Source organism: Carassius auratus, chromosome 16 (genome assembly GCF_003368295.1).
Source record: "Carassius auratus strain Wakin chromosome 16, ASM336829v1, whole genome shotgun sequence".
Classification (NCBI taxonomy): domain Eukaryota; kingdom Metazoa; phylum Chordata; class Actinopteri; order Cypriniformes; family Cyprinidae; genus Carassius; species Carassius auratus.
Window position 1 is genome coordinate 22,535,146 of NC_039258.1, and position 17,812 is coordinate 22,552,957.

General features: G+C 37.9%; 2 protein-coding genes across 2 annotated transcripts; one reads left to right on the top strand and one right to left on the bottom strand.

The window, feature by feature from the left end:
- Positions 1-163: 163 nt before the first annotated feature.
- Positions 164-3,951, bottom strand: dctn3 (dynactin 3 (p22)). The gene is made up of 7 exons (XM_026284782.1): positions 3,777-3,951; positions 2,493-2,577; positions 2,319-2,405; positions 1,073-1,156; positions 884-942; positions 735-794; positions 164-594 (listed from the first exon to the last, which is right to left on the bottom strand). The coding sequence occupies exons 1-7, from the start codon at positions 3,879-3,881 to the stop codon at positions 508-510; spliced, it is 567 nt and encodes a 188-aa protein (XP_026140567.1). The 5' UTR covers positions 3,882-3,951; the 3' UTR covers positions 164-507.
- A 1,273-nt stretch (positions 3,952-5,224) lies between these two features.
- Positions 5,225-16,908, top strand: elovl4a (ELOVL fatty acid elongase 4a). The gene is made up of 7 exons (XM_026284781.1): positions 5,225-5,462; positions 5,813-5,903; positions 7,380-7,567; positions 8,961-9,041; positions 12,733-12,904; positions 13,024-13,151; positions 14,933-16,908. Exons 2-7 carry the CDS (start codon positions 5,837-5,839, stop codon positions 15,233-15,235), a joined length of 939 nt encoding a protein of 312 aa, XP_026140566.1. The 5' UTR covers positions 5,225-5,462; positions 5,813-5,836; the 3' UTR covers positions 15,236-16,908.
- Positions 16,909-17,812: the final 904 nt, after the last annotated feature.

The window sequence follows — 17,812 nt, forward strand, 5'->3', positions numbered from 1 at the left end:
TCTTAATTTAGTGTTTGAAGTTCAATATAACACTGTAAACAACCTGAAAGATGTCTCCAGTAACACTATTTAATAAAGGTGCGGTTATGTTTAGCAGTCACTCGTAAAACTGTAAAAACTAGATGCATTTTTGTGAATAAATAAATAAAAGACGAATACAACATACAGCGGCACTTTCTTTTATTTATGATTATTTCTGGTAGTGAAACTTTTCTAAAGGTGTTAAAAAAAAACAAGTTCATACACAAATCATTCCTTGCTGGAATAAATTAAATCGAAATCAAAGAGTTTACTGAAAGGTTGGAATACATTTTCCAGGCAGAGAAATGTTAATGTACACAAATGTAATGAGCATTTAATTACTTATAATATTGACCACATTGGTACATCATGACTCAAAATTATGATATATGCTAGATCGAAGACCTTAAACAACACTTACTAATAAACAAGGTGTGTTTAGGAATGACAGTGCTGTTCTATTAATCATATCTGCACATCTAAGCATTAGTCCATCTGCTGGCCTTGTTTGGGTCCTTCCAGCTTGCGGAGAGTTTCATCCCACTGTGAAAACTGCTTCGATAAGAGAAACATCTGTGGGGGAAGTTAAGGATAATAAGGCATTCATGTGAATAAATTCAGCTCGTTGTGTGCTGTGTTTAGCTCCAGGGGGATCTTAACACATGGCAAGCAGTGCAAGAATTAAATATAACTTTCACCACGAGGAAGGATACCATTTTGTTGTATTCTTCAAACAGCTTCTTCACTTCAGCAGACAACTCTTCATTCTGGTCCTGTGGAAGTCAATCAGGATTAACACAGGTTTATTCAGGAAGACAGATCTTGATTATTGAGAGCATTTGTTGAGCAATATTTGTGTCACCTGCTGTTGAATGTGAATCTGTGACAATCGCTGCACTTTAGTGGTCAGCTCTGGGACCGCTGTGATGTGAGGGAGAATATATGAAAGAGGGGAAAAACAGTGTTGTTATGAATACAAGCAGATGACTGAAGTCAGACTTAAAGAAAAGGCTTGTTTATATATCTGTGAAATTTGTCAGGAGTGTCTGACCTTTGATGTGGCTGCTGTCCAGAAGAGGCTGCAGATTGTGCACCTGCTCCAGTAACGTGGCCTGAGATCGCAGAAACTCCTCCTCTGTGGAGAAAGAATGAGGTTAGACTGCTTCAGTCCATTCACAGATATGACATGTGTAGTGGTTCTCAACTGGTGAAAAAAAATAAAAATAAATTCTTTGTATGCATGTATGTATGTTTCTAGCTCACAACTAAGTCAGAATACCTTTTTAGACTGTGACAGAAGCAAAAGCATTGTGAATTGCGAACTGAGCTGTGAAATGTAAACTCACAATTGCAACTGCAAGAAAAAGTCAGAATTGTGTATTTTTGTGCAGATTCATCTGTTACTTTCCAGCATTTGATCTTATTCTTACAAACCATGATCCAAACTATAAGGTTATTAAAAAAAAAAAAACTATTCAAACTAAAAAGGTTCACCTGCAATGATGGTTTGTTCCAAATATAACATGTTTTTGTGCAGTGTGTGCGTGAAAAACCCTTTTTTATATTTATTTTTTTATACATAGGCTGCATTGACACTGCAGGTCTTGATCCCCAAATCCGATTTTCTGACTATATCCGATTTTTTTGACGACCTGCTTACATCATCTTTTAAAAGTGACCCGTATCTGATTTACACGATACACTGCTGAAACTACCAAACGTAGACGTTCTGACCCAGAAAATGAAGTAAAACAGCATAAATATAATGGATGCAAATAAAATTATACAGTGTTTTGCTTTCCACAATATTTGAAAAGTAAACAAAAAAAATCAGCAGAACATTGGTCTCGTACAGCGGAGAAAGACAGGAGAGCCCTTGTTGCAGCCTGGGCAAATTTCGCGTCTATAATAAGTCATGTGATCTCGGTGGTGTCCACCTGAGTTGACGTCACTTTTTTTAATGACGTACGACTTGCATTTGCTGGGGAATATCTGATTTGTCTGCTTACATGGCACAGGCAAATGCACGTATCTGATTCATATCTGATTTATTACCACATATGAATGAGGCCTGAATCCGATCTGAGAAAATCGCAATCCATGCATTTTTTTCCTGCTTACACGTTCACCGGTCATATCTGATCTGTGCCACATGAGAGGAAAAAATCAGAATTGGGTCACTTGAACCATGCAGTGTAAATGGGGCCAGAATGTTAATAACTGCATATTGTTGGGCCTATGCAATCTTAAGGACTGATTTGATCGTTCTCGACACGTGTGAAAATCAGAGCACTAACCTGCCAGAATGAACTCTAGTTTCATTGCATCTGGCACACAAATGAAGTCTGTGAACTGGGGGTCCAAATACTTCAGCAAATCTTCAACTGACAGAAAGAAAAAATGATGAGGAAACATTAATGCATCAACATCAACAGTGTTTTGATTACAGTTGTTAAGGGAGAGCTTCTCACTCTTCTTGTGAAGGATCTTGACTCGTTCTCTCTTGTTTGCGGTGTTTGCCAGAGCAGCACTGATCCTTGTGAGGGATTCAGCACACTGAGGGAAGAAACACAGATGAGAAATACAGCAAAACACACACAAGCTGCTAAACTAAAAGATAGATTTCAGAAGGATCTCCAGTAGTGCTGTCAAACGATTAATCGCATACAAAATAACAGTTTTTGTTTACATAATAAATATAAACAATGCATACATTTATTATGTATATATAAACACATATGCATGTATATATTTCAGAAAACAATTGTTTATGTATTAAATATATTTATACTATCATTACTGAGTAAACCACTTTTAATCAACTGTTACTTTTGAGCACAAAAATTATTGTGAATGCATTGGTGATTATTTTGCAATTCATAATGTATTTATGTCATTTTTAATTAGCAAGTATTCAATTTGTTAGTGATTCTATTTAGACCAGTTGTTTCCATCCGACATTCATTCACACAAGTAAGTACTAGAATTTATTACAATGTAATTCAATTCAGTTTACAAGTTTGCAAATGTCTCTTTTGAACCACTCAGTAGCTGATTTGAGACTCAGTAAACAGTGAAATGTCATGTGAACTGCATGAGTATATACAGACACACTTGATTGATAGAACTCAAGGGCGCTTGATGTGCACTGGTGAGTGCACTAACCCCTAGACACTGATGGAGCGTTGTTAAAGGAACTCTAGACGCTCGATGTACACTGTTGAGCGCACTAACTAGTAGACACTGATGGAGCGCTGTTAAAGGAACTCTAGACGCTCTATGTGCACTGGAGAGCGCACTAACCAGTAGACACTGATGGAGCGCTGTTAAAGGAACTCAAGGGCGCTGGATGTGCACTGGTGAGTGCACTAACTAGTAGACACTGATGGAGCGCTGTTAAAGGAACTCTACACGCTCTATGTGCACTGGAGAGCGCACTAACCAGTAGACACTGATGGAGCGCTGTTAAAGGAACTCAAGGGCGCTCGATGTGCACTGGTAAAAGCACTAATTAGTAGACAGAGGAATCCACGGTGTTTGTGTGTGCCATAGCCACGCCCGCGGTGTGACCAGCTCTCACTACACAGATAGAGAACATTACGAGAACAGCACAAGAAGAGCGAGACTGACTTATATTATGATCTAAATATCATCTGTCTGTCAAATCAACCTCATTAAACACACACACACACACACACACACACACACACACACACACACACACACACACACAGAGCGCTCAGAGGGCGAATCACCTTCACTGGTTTATTGGTTCTTCCTCCTCCTCTTTCGCCATAAACGCGTTTCTCGAGCAGTTGAAGGCGAGCGTCTAGCTCATCTACATTGTTTTTTCCTTCCATTTCTGTTGTTGTCCAGTGGCTCTTCTCTAAACCGGAAATGACGTATCGGGGAGCGTCTTCTTCTGCGCGTCACGATGCCGCCGCCTCTGCCGCCACGGTCCTCCCTATGGGTCCTCCAGCTCAACCGATATTTATTATATTCTCTGACAGCTTTATAAACACTTTATAAAAGGTGAAATATTTTACACTTGAGCAGAGATCAAGTACATTTGACATGGATGCTCAGACTGGTTTTAATTTTAGAAAGTGTTTTACTGACGTTATTGTTTCACAAACAGAATGTGCCTCGACGTTATTTTGACACTTAAAGAAAACAAAGCATTACAATGCCTAACATTTGGAATATTATGATTCAGTCTTGGAGTCTTGATGTTTTCATTTGTTCCTCAATCCTTTTTATTGAGGTTTCAGCATCAAGAACAGTTAAAACACAGACATCCATATATATATATTTCAATTATGAAAATTATGGCCTTAAACTTTTAGTAAGAATTTGAAAGAGTAGAAGAAATATATCATTATGCCTATTTAAAAAATGTAGAAATGAAAATTAAAGGTGCTGTAGGGAACTTTTGTAAAAAAATATTTTTTTACATATTTATTAAACCTGTCATTGTGTCCTTACAGTAGAATATGAGACCGATAATCTGTGAAAAAAATCAAGCTCCTCTGGCTCCTCCCAGTGCTCCTATTGCAGAAACTCCATCCGCTCCCGGTAAAAAAAATAACCAATCAGAGCTGCTGTACTTTGTTTGTGTTCAAAATGTAGAAAGATTTATATAATAAGCGAGTACACCATGAATCCATTTTCCAAACCGTGTTTTTGGCTTGTCCTGAATCACTAGGGTGCACCTATAATAAGTGTTTATATTCGGACTATTTTAGATTGCTTCGGGGATACCGCGGCGGAGTAACCCAGTACCTTTGTGATTCTTCATAGACATAAACAGTGAGAAGTAGTTCCGGCTACGATGTTCTTCCGCAAGACGCAAACAGTTCTGTTTATTAACCGCTAGAGCGTCAAAAGTTCCCTACCGCAGCTTTACTATCTAGTAAATAACTCATATTTAGTAACTTCGTGTTTGCATAAGAATGCACGTACTGTACTTTTGTCAAGTATGTAAAAACACAACCAATTACTCGTGTTTGCGCACACCCTGACGAATAACACTAGTTCTGATTCTGGAAACACAGTTATTAATCGACTGTCCTGCCTCGAAAGATAAGATCAGAAGTGGTATGTGCTATAGCAAAAAAAGAAAAAAAAAAAACTTTAATATAAGATATTAATAATTTTAGGAATGATAATCAAGAAAAGATGCCGTGTTTATTGAGCTCGAGAGTCCGGGAGTGAAGGGTGCACCTGTTCTGCGCATGCGCAGTGGCGCTGATCGAGTCGCAGTGATGCCAGAGACCCTCTGGATGCTCCGTACACGGATGGGTTTATCACCGTCTGCTTCTGCCCCGGGCCTTTGAGCGGATCCGGTTCAATCTGGGACGAAGGTGTTGTTCTCAGCACGGAATAACGGGATCCCGGACCTCGCGCTGAATGTCATTAGAAGCGGTTTTCATCGCGCTACGGTAAGAACGCGTTCATCGTTGTAAATGTCAGTTAAACGCTACATCTGTGACTCTGTGTGGATGCTGTGTGTGTGATTGCTGCTTCTCTTCAGCTGAACTAACACAAGTCTTCTGGGCTCTTCTGATGGAGGGTATGGTTTGGGAGAGGCTGTGATGGGTCTGCCATTGTGTGACCGAATACTTCTATTGATGCAAGTGCATCCCTCCAGCAATAACACGGCGATAAACATTATGATTCAGATGTTGTTGAGCAGATTTGTGCTGTTCTGTTTGTATAAACCCTTCCCCAGTTCCAGCATCACCGCATGGCTTTCCCCCTGCCTTTAACCTCTGACCTCTCTTCTTCTCAGACGATCAGGATTTGAGTCTCGGTGATGGAGATTATAAAGCATATAATCAACGACACGGTTGAGTTCTACAGATGGAGCCTGACCATCGCAGGTAACTGCTCCTGATATCAGCGCTGTGATGAAGCCGGAGCTCTGGAGTCTCCAGCACTGTATATTATTATATATTCTCTCATGAGACAGAGACTACAGATTTCACTTCTGCCAAACAAGAGCAGATTCTCTGGTTCAAACAAATATGCATGTTTGAAAAATGTGTTTTGATGTTTCATGGCCTTTTATTCTGCATGACCATATCTTAGATCTCTTAATACATTTTTATTTTATTTTTTAGAACTTTTTATTTATATTTTTAAACTATATATATATATATATATATATATATATATATATATATATATATATATATATATATATATTTATATATATATATATATTTTTTTTTTTTTCACAAAACACAACACAAGAAACGTCATCCAAGACAAGTGATAAAAATAACAAAACTAATTCAATTTTTTAAATAATAATAAATAGGTATTCTGTATGTATATATATATATATATATATATATATATATATATATATATATATATATATATATATATATATATATATATAATATATTTTTCACAAAACACAACACAAGAAACATCATCCAAGTGATAAAAATAACATAACTAATTAAATTTTTTTTTAATAATAATAAATAGGTATTCTGTATATATATATATTGCTGCACCTAATATGAGTGTTCACATCACAACAAACATGTTAAACTAATATACAGCCATATAATGATATAAGATATATACTGAAAAAAATTAAATAATTCAAGGATCTCTTAATCCTTAAACCCAATTTTAGCAACGACGTACTATTACAGTAATACACAATAATTAAGAGTTTATTAGACCAGTTGCTGTTTATCATCCTGAGCACAGTCTCCAATAAAAAAAAAAAAAAAAAAAAGTCCTCTATTTGGACGAAAGTGTCTTTTTTCAGATTAATATTTACTCATTTTAATTATAATGTAAAGCCAACAAATATTTTAGATTTTTTTTTTTACTGCTTTTCAAATCCAAATCTTGAGGCAGGTTCACACTGAGGATGACAACAATATATTTATTTATATATATATATATCACTGTCAGTGATTTATCGCTCCTACTGTTTTGGTTCTGATGTTAACTTCCCTATTGTTATGGAAATTGAACGATTAATAAAACAAAATTTAAGTTAGGGTTATCATTACAGTTATCATCCTCGACCCTTAAGGTTAGTTTGAAAAGACATTCTTCACAATGCTTGTGAACTTAAGCCCTCCTCTACCGCATCTATCTACATGATGGGAAAGAGAGACATTTTTGTATTTCTCTGTACAGTAAACACATAGAAAGGTTATGCAGTTTATCCCTTTGAAAAGTAACTTGTAATGTAAATTCAACAAGGACTGTGTTGTTCTATGCTCGCTTGAAATGTTTTACCAGGAAATACTGAAGCCAGTGCAATGCAAGGGCATTAGTAGAAGGCAGTAGAAAGCGTGCTGATGGGGTTTGATGTGTGTGTGTAGACAAGCGTGTGGAGAGATGGCCGTTGATGGACTCTCCGCTGCCCACGCTGGCCATCAGCTCCTCGTACCTGCTCTTCCTCTGGCTCGGGCCCAGGTTCATGCAGGGCCGAGAGCCCCTCCAGCTGAGGAAGACCCTCATCCTCTACAACTTCAGCATGCTCGTCCTCAACTTATTCATATTCAAAGAGGTGAGCTCACACAGAAAGATGGCACCAGTTCTTGTGTTTTTAAATTTAGCCTTTAGTCATTTATTTTATCATTTTTGAAAATGATCATTTAGACTTGTTATGTTTCAGTGCACATACCTGGTTTCACCCAGAGAAAGCACTTTTGGTGTTATAAATGAATGTATTTTGATTGATTCCACAATATTAAGTGATAGAAATAAAACCATGTTACCATCTGAATGATGCCTTTAACTATTTCCCTTTTGCATTGTTGAAGCTCTATTTGATACTTTAAAGCTGCTTTGACACAATCTGCATTGTTAAAAGCGCTCTATAAATAAAGGTGACTTGTCTGTTAACTCTATAATCATACACCTGTGTTATTAGAGACTACATACTGATCCACACCAGAGAACTGCTGTCCATTACATGTGTTATAAATGTACCGCTGCTGTATTTAGCAGTGAACTGAAGCAGCCTTCACTCAGGGTATTTATGACTTCATTTGGACAGAAACACTGATGGACAGAAGTCAGAATTGAGAAATGAATTAAATGAGACCAGCCAACATAGATTGAAATGAGAAAAATAACATTATTTTCTGATTTAAGCTTCCTTTTTAATGTAATGCACATTCATAGCCTTGGTTTCTTACTTATTTTGAAAAGTTGCTTTTTTATTTTCATTAAAGGAGTAGTTCACCTAAAAATTATCATTTGATGTAAATGTATTCATGCTTCCAACATGTAGATGAGTTTGGATATTTGGAGAAATGTAGCATTGCATCAGTGTCTCATCAACGGATGCTCTGCAGTGAATGGGTGCCGTCAGAATGAGAGTCCAAACAGCTGTTAAAACATCCACAGCACTCCAGTCCGTCAGTTAACATCAGGAGAAGACAAAAGATTAAACACATCCAGCATTAAGACGTTTATAACTAATTTAACAAGTATACCACTTCCTCCAGTGAAAACATCCATCAAAATCCAGCCTGTTAGAGTGGTTTTATCATGTAAATCTGTGCAGATTTCTCTCCTGATTCAGACCAGATGACTGATTTGATTGGTGTGGATTATTATTATGATGTTTTTATCAGCTGTTTGGACTCTCATTCTGACGGCACCCATTCACTGCAGAGCATCCATTGATGACACACTGATGCAATGCTACATTTCTCCAAAACTGATGAAGTAACAAACTCACCTACATCTCAGATGGACTCAGAGTGAAGACATTGTCAGCAAATACACATTTTTTTGGTGAACCATTCCTTCAACATACATCTTTCTCAGTGATAGTCTTTGTCTTTACATATGGCATTGTCAGAGTTGCTGTCGGTTTTAGGCATAAGATGAAGAAGCTAATGATGAGGACCAACCATTTAAAATCTTCCAAACGTCTCTTTGTGTTCCAGCTCTTCCTCGCTGCACGAGCGGCTAACTACAGCTACATCTGTCAGCCTGTGGACTACTCAGATGATCCCAATGAAGTGAGGGTGAGTGAGCCTAGCACAGACTGGCAAGCATTATTCCCAAAGTGTGTTAATGGAGCGGGAAAACTGGGGATTTGGGTTTCACTCTGTCACAAAACATTAACACACTTTCACTCACATACATGGAATCATTACAGCTAGACGGAGCACCATTGAACTGAATTGGAGGAAGCATTGATGTATTTTTTGTTTGAGACCACATAATTTCTTGCTGTCATTCCAATTAATGATCCTGTGGCCATTTAAACACAGTCAGGAACTGAGAGGGAGCCTGTTCTTAATTACTGAATTTGCCCAGCTATGATTTTCAGTGTGCAAATATTAAGTCATACCTGTGTGAGGACACAGATGATTGAAAACAGCTGAATCTTTAGCCATATGCACTGAAAAAAAGTCTAAGGACTGTGTCATGTATTTAAAGGGGTCATAACTTTGAATCAAGAAATGTAATTATCCTTGATATTTGGACATGTAAGAGGTCTTTTTGCCATAAAAACGTCCTGTATGTTTCTGAGCTCAAAACCTCTTCATTAGTCCAAAAACAGCTTTTATTTATTTATTTATTTGGCAGTTTTTGAAGGAAAATATTAGGGATGCACCGAATCCAGTTTTTTGCCTACTCCTACTCGTATCCTTATTCCATTAACACAGTAAAACACGTAAACAACGTCCACAGCAATGTATTTTTCATTTTATTTTATTTTAACTGTAAAAAAGAAAAAAAGAAAAAAAAGAATCAAAAAGATGACAAGTGAGAAAAACTTTTTTGACAATTACCAAGCTTATGCTTGCCCAAGTAAACAACCAAAGCCTTTTAATAAAAGTGCAGCAATGCAAAGAAAATTGTTTTTCTTTTCTTTTTAAAAATCAGAATATGTTTGGTGACTTACCTGAAATTAATGTAATTGAACATTAACTCAAACATGGATAGTATTCTGTTTAGTTTTAGATTAGAGGGAAGAACAGTAGCCAAATATTACGAAAAATATTACGGAAGATCACACACATCTCCTGCATCATAATTAAATGTACGTGAACCCCTGTAATCTTTCACATGAAATGAGTTTCATTTAAAAAAAACAAGACGCTCTGCATTAACAGGTGACAGCCGGTAGCGAGTGTGGGAACTAATGTCCCCAGCAGTACTGAAAAGTCTTTCACTGGGCACAGAGGTAGATTTTTGCCCTTTTTGCCAGCAGTGGAAATCGCTGCTGGTTTGTCTTCCACCACTGAAGAGGTTCCTCTCTAAGAGGAATCAAAGACTCACTGAAAAAAACGCTAATCTCCACGTCAGCACCCGATGTGACTGGCTGGCTCTGTATTGCCATCGTCCCAGCTGCTCAGGAGTCCTGAAGAGTTAAGTTTAGAGCGAACTGATGCAATCAACGGCCGCGTGATGTCGGTTCTGTTCGGTGAATAAAAAACCTAAGGTTCGGCCGAAACCGAGCCCCGTCAAAAAGTCCAGGATTCGGATATGGTACCGGCCGAATACTCGGTGCATCCCTACAAAAAAAAAAACAAATAAATAAATAAATATATATATATATATATATATATATATATATATATATATATATATATATATATATATATATATATATGCAGGAAATATGATGCAGGAAAATGTAATTCTTAAAAAGAACTCAAAATAAACTGTTAAGGTGTTTCGTAGTTATCTTTATTTATAACAGGTTAACTAAATCAGACAATAGATTTATTTCATGTGAAAATTCTACTTTCATATTGTAAAAAGAAAATGATCAATAGGAAGGAAAAGAACGGGGTCTGCTTCTGGTGAACTTTATTAGGCACTCAGTAAATAAACAAAATGTTGCGCTACCAGCACTAAATATAGCTCAATTTGTATACAACAATTTTACAGGTCCTTGCTTTTCCTTTTCCCAAGAGACATCCGCACGTAAGTAACCCAATAACTTTAAAGCAGGCCAATTAGTTCCGAGAATTAGCAGATGTCATGTGTGTGGGTTAACTGCGAACTTCACACTATGATGTTGTCCCCTAAATTGAATAACAGTGGACATTACAGGATATTTCACCACATCCCTGTGCACACACCGCACCTGAACCAAGTGGCCTGTATTAAATGCCTCGGATTGAATCAGGCTTTGATGGATAGAGGTATGTTTACATCCTAAATCCACCGAGGCCTGATAAGTACCCCCTTAATACTCACAGTCACAGGTATTTGGTACCATCCAGCCTGACCGGTGGTAGACTGCGGTGCATCCAGGACCCAGATCATTGTCCCCACCTCCATCATCTGACACCTGTCAATAAAATGGTCCGGGTCCCCACAACACCAGCAAGCTGGCCCAGACCTTCCCACCACCCTAGTGGCAGGTAGTGGGTCAAATGATTGGTGTGGAGAGACCAGGGAAGCAGACACGGCATCGGAATTCTCCGACCGCAGGGCATGCCACCTTCTGATCCGCCACCAGTTGATTGGCTGAGTCCAGCATTGTTGGTCAGTGGCACTGGACCTACTCATGCCATCTTGCTGTCGAGTGATGAATGCTCCAGTACCACACAGTTAATGATATGTTCGACATCGCTTCCCTCAGACAGTACCCTCTTGTGGCATGAATCTTGGAGCCGTTGGGCCATCACAAAGGGTCGGCCACTCTCTTCCATGTCCAGTGAACAGAATCACTGGAGATGTTGCTCTGGGCTTCAGTTGACTCACTGAATGATGGCCCTTTTAAGGTTGTCAAAAACCAGGACCACCTGAGCTTCCCCAACAGGGGTATCAGGCGCACCGGCCAAACAAAACGTTGCGCTACTAGCTACTAGGGCTCTCTAGAGCAGGCATACATATATATATATATATATATATATATATATATATATATATATATATATATATATATATATATATATATATTTTTTTTTTTTTTTTTTTTTTTATTGTATGTAGAGCAGCTGTTACTACACGGAGCCGTTGTTAACTGACAAGCTGAGCAAATCCACGATCATTATCAGCTTGGATTTGCACAGCTTCTCAGTTAACAACGGATCCGTGTAGTAACAGCTGCTCTACGTATAATAATATATATATAAGTGACATGGCTTGGGTCTAAAAAATATTTACACAAAAGCAAATGGAAAAACAGGAGATTGTCCTATTTACTGATTTTCCTATTTACTTCGGTACCCCCGAAGCAATCTAAAATAGTCTGAATATAAACACTTATTATAGGTGCACCCTAGTGATTCAGGACAAGCTAAAAACACGGTTTGGAAAATGGATTCATGGTGTACTCGCTTATTATATAAATTTTTCTACATTTTGAACACAAACAAAGTTACGGACCGCAGCTATGATTGGTAATTTTTTTGCCGGGAGCTGATGGAGTTTCTTCAATAGAACCACTGGGAGGAGCCAGAGGAGCTTGATTTTTTTCACAGATTATCTGTCTCATATTCTACTGTCAGGACATAATGACAGGTTTAACAGATATGTAAAAAATATTTTTTTTTACAAAAGTTACCTACTGCAGCTTTAATATTAAATTAAACTATAGGGTTTGAACAAGTTTTATGTTTTTGGAAAAACTAATACATTCGGTTGTAATAATTCTAAGTTTCAGAGTTCAGAGGTCTAAACGTATAATTTCTTCCAGTGTTTTTATTAAGAATCTACAAGTAAGTCTAAGATAATCTTTTGAATTGGCAGGTGGCAGCAGCTCTGTGGTGGTACTTTATTTCTAAAGGTGTGGAGTACCTCGACACGGTGTTCTTCATCTTACGCAAGAAGTTCAACCAAATCAGCTTCCTGCACGTCTATCACCACTGCACCATGTTCACTCTGTGGTGGATCGGCATCAAATGGGTCGCTGGTGGACAGTGTGAGTATCAAATACATAAGCACCGTACACAGGAATGGAGAAAACATGATCGTTCTGTCATACTCTCTTTCAGATTGTTACAAGAACACACTGTAGATGTGTATGTCTCTCTTCCTCAGCGTTCTTCGGGGCTCATATGAATGCAGCCATCCATGTCCTGATGTACTTGTATTATGGGCTGGCCGCATTCGGTCCAAAAATACAGAAATATCTGTGGTGGAAGAAGTATCTGACCATCATCCAAATGGTAAATGCTGACCTTTTACAAGCATTTGTGAAAAAAAAAAAAAAAAAACACTGCGCATTTGAGAATGATGTGTAATTTAAGGGTGATTCTGCAGATTGGGGTACTTAAGAAATAAATATGATTCTGATTTTAAAGTAACCTTTTATGTCAAAGTATTATATCAATTATCAATTATATCAAAATGTCTACTTTATCAATATCCAACCATATTTTCTGCCAACCAGATAAATTGTGCTTTTGTAAAATCTATAAACTGTTTTATAAAATGTATTGTCTTTGCACAACATAAAATACATATTTTCCATTTATTTGGAATAATAATAATAATAATAATTCATGATTTTACTGTTATTATTATTATTATTACTCTTTATTTCAGACTCATGGTCCATATGAAAAGAAGAAAGAATTAAGAGGAAAATACACACAGAGAATTTAAAAGACATACAAGCTTGCATTCCAATGCTTCCGCAAGCTGGAAAAATACCTTGTATCACTTAATGTAACATCATTTAAGACCATTATGATACCATTTTTTGAATCATTCAGCCGACATATGAAATTATACATACACTTCCTTAAGACAGCATGCAAAGTAGGTACATTATTAGATACAAACAATTGGCTTGCACTTGTCCACCTTGGATGTTTAAGCAAAATTCTTAGCACATCATTAAATGCCACCTGGAGTTTTTGCATTTTAGCTTTAGCATACCTACACCATGAGTGAGCTGTATAAAAAGATGTACAGAATGCCCTAAATAGAGCTATTTTAACAGCATCAGTACACATATAAAATTTACAAGCCAGCATATTAGCTTGCCCATATAACCTACAGCACTGGCGCTGCACATCATCTTCATCATTTAAATCATTTCTAATGATGTGACCCAAGTATTTCACTTTATTTACCACATTCAATACTTGGTCATCTATATAAAAAGAAGGAAAATTTTGCTTAAGGTCCTCTTTGGTTTTAACAATCATAATCACACTCTTTTTAACATTAAATTTAATATCATGCTGCACACCATACCTTGAACATACTCGAAGCAGCTTTTGTAATCCTGCGCTACAAGGAGACATAATAACCAGATCATCAGCATACATCAAATGGTTAATGAGACTATCACCTATTAAACATCCAGTCTTACAATTATTCAACTCCACAGAAAGACCATCCATGTACAGGTTAAAAAGAAGAGGTGACAATATCCCCCCTTGCCGAACCCCATTCGTCATAAAAAACGGTTCCGATACGTTCTTACCCCATTGAACTTTTAAGGTTTGATGTACATACCAAAAATATAATATTCTTATAAAGTATGGGGGAACCCCTCTTTCTTGCAATTTTAAAAATAACTTAGTATGATTAATTCGATCAAACGCCTTAGATGCATCTAAAAAGCACAAAAAAACAGTTGAATTATGTAGATTATACTTACTAACTACTTCCTTTAATGAATATATGCATAAATCAGTGCCATGCTTACTTTTAAAACCAAACTGATTATCCATGGTTGTTAGATACTCTTTAAGCCTATCCATAAGGATTCGCTCAAATACTTTAGAAAATACACTTGCCAGTGCAATTGGCCTATAGTTTTCTGTACCAGTTATTTTACCTGTTTTATTGTTTTTACTGTATTTTTTATTTTGTATATGAGCATTCAAAACATACCATCCCCAAAATGTTTTAATGATAGTGTATGTTAAATAAATGTCATTTCTCCAGCTCAACCTCTGAGAGCTGATCAGTTGTGTTGTATTTTCTTCCTCAGGTCCAGTTTCACGTCACCATCGGCCACACGGCTCTGTCTCTGTACTCCGACTGTCCGTTCCCTAAGTGGATGCACTGGTGTCTGATCGGATACGCCCTCACCTTCATCATCCTCTTCGGGAATTTCTATTACCAGACGTACCGTCGTCAGCCCCGGCGCGAGACCACGGCCAAACCCAGCAAAGCCCTTCATAACGGAGCCTACAACGGAGCCCTGAGCTCCAGCAACGGAAAGACGGACGAGAAACCAGCCGCGGCCGAGAGCGGCAGGAGGAGGAGGAAGGGCAGAGCCAAGCGTGATTAAAACGGCTGACAGGTTAAAGGTCAGGAGCTGTTCACACACCTGTGGTCAAACCCCAATGGTTACCAACAAACAGTATGACTGCAGAGAGAGAGAGACACAAGCCTAGATGTAGAGAGACTGAACAATATCTTCCCTCTCCGTCCTCCTTAAAGGGACAGTTCACCCAAAAAATCATGTACTCACCCTCAAGTTGTTCCAAACCTGTACGAGTTTCTTTCTTATGTTACACACACAAAAAAAAGATGTTTTGAAGAATGCTAGTAAACAAACAATTGACAGCAGCCATTAACTTCCATAGTACAGAAAAAAATACTATGGAAGTAGGGCTGTGCGATAAATCGATAAAGCCAGTTCTGTGATTAGTAGTAAATCTCCATCACGTGCTTTCAGACGGAGCATTTACTACACAGAGCCATAGTTCACTGGAAAAATACGTTGATATAATGAAAACGTTCTGTGATTTGCGTAGCTTCTCATCTCAGTTACTATACGGCTCTGTAGTAAACGCTGCTCCATCTGAAAATACCACATTTACAACATGTTTTGACTCCCAACTCACTTCACAACGTCAGTCGAGTGTTTGAAATAAATCCTTCTGCGAGATCATGTGACTCCTTACACTGAATAAGGCACGCAACATATTTCATACTATGCTAAAGGCACTGCATTATTATATACTTTATTACAAGGAAAGTTCTAAAAACCTTTATTAGTCATGTTAAATCAATGAAAGCAGTCTTCAGATGGAGATTTACTGCTGATCACAGAAGCGTGCTTCACTGACAGGATGCGAGCATGAATATCGCAGCTTTTGGCTAATATCGATCGTGATTTATCATGCAGCCCTATGTGGAAGTCACTGGCTACTGTCAACTGGGTGAAGAGCGTTAATGATTAAAGAGTTGTCATGTTTGGTGAACTGTCCCTTTAAGTTTGGCACATTATTTTATGTGTCTACCCTTTTTACATCATTGTCCGAATGCCAGAAAAGTCCCGCGTCTCATCAGTGTACGATGATTATAAGAAAGAATTCATGATGGGTTTTTCATCATTTTTTATAATGAGATCCAAAAGTCATCCAGTGAGATTTCTTGACATGAAAAGTGTCTCCAGCGTGATCTGAGAACCAAAACCATTTGGAAGATGTGATCAGTGACACTGATAGTCACATAGAAATCTGAAATGTTTCATCTTCATTTGACAGATTTTGGACCTCACTGTATGCCATGTAAAGCATATGTAAGTGTCTGTTTATCTGAAGCGTTCATGTTTCTTGTTTCATTGGTCCTGTGCTTTAAAACACATCACGCAGCTTCAGCTTCTCTCAGAAAGACCAATCACTGAGAATATACAGTTATATTGTGTTGTCTGTTGTTTCAGAACAGTGTTCAGAATCAGTCAAACCTGCGATATGAATGATGGGAAAGATAAACTTCAGTTCAGTGGCTTTGAAACGGATCTAATATCTGCTTCCATTATCAGATGAATCAGACCAGAACCGATCATTTATTGGCTCGGATGGATGTGTTTGAATTATCGAGTGTCTCACAGGATAAAAAGGCTTTTAGTTTGATTGGGAAATGACTGCACCTCATAAACTGAACTAAACAGGATTGGGAAATATGTTTGTAGCTACTGTACTGTATTGTGCGTTAATAAAGTCTTAAGCTCCACGCCGTTGTCTTTCATTTCGAATAGTTTCTCAAATATATATACTGTTAAATATTTAACAATATTACTTTGAAAAAATCTTAGTCTAGTGAGTAGAGTATAATATATATAGGCTACTATATTTCTTTTCAAAACAAGTTTATGTATATTATCAACCCACGTATGATAATCAGAATTAACACAAAACAAAACTCCAACCCTCAGTAGAAAGATCAGTGTGTTTCAGAGACGTCTTGCCCAGTGGAGGCCTCTTCTGTTCAGTCGCAGCAGTGCAGAGGCCTCTGCCGTTTCCGGTGTGAGCTCCGCCCCCTCATTAACTCCCAGAGGACCAATCAGAGCCCCGCCTCTCCTCCTCCACAAGACAAAGGTTTCCATGGTAACGGTACACACCTGCTCTCTGACTGATGGGATGATGCACCATCTGCTCTTCCTAACGAGTGTCTGATGCTTTACTGTGACACATTTCATTCAGCTGCAGTCAGAAGAAGTGATTATGACACGTGACCAGACTGTGACTAGGATGAAGTGCACAAAACACACATACAACTGAATATTTAAAGAATTAAAGATCCTTGTCTGATAGAATTTTTAAAATCATGGAAATGTCGCCTTTCCAGACGAACACCCGTTTGATAGTCAGACACAAGCTCTGTGTAGAAGTCAAGCCCAGCATGTGTCTGAGTGTCTGGACTCCATCAGAGCTCACAGGGCAGCAGACGGGCGTCTCTGTTCTTCCCTGATGCTCCACAGAGGACACACTAATTCAATCCTCCTCCTGGCTCTCAGACACTCAGATCCTCTTCTTCTTTATTCCTCTCATCGTTCAGTTCAGCCACAGACAGCAGTAAACTACTGCAGAATACAGACAACAAAGAGAGAAGAAGATCACACAGACAATAAACACAT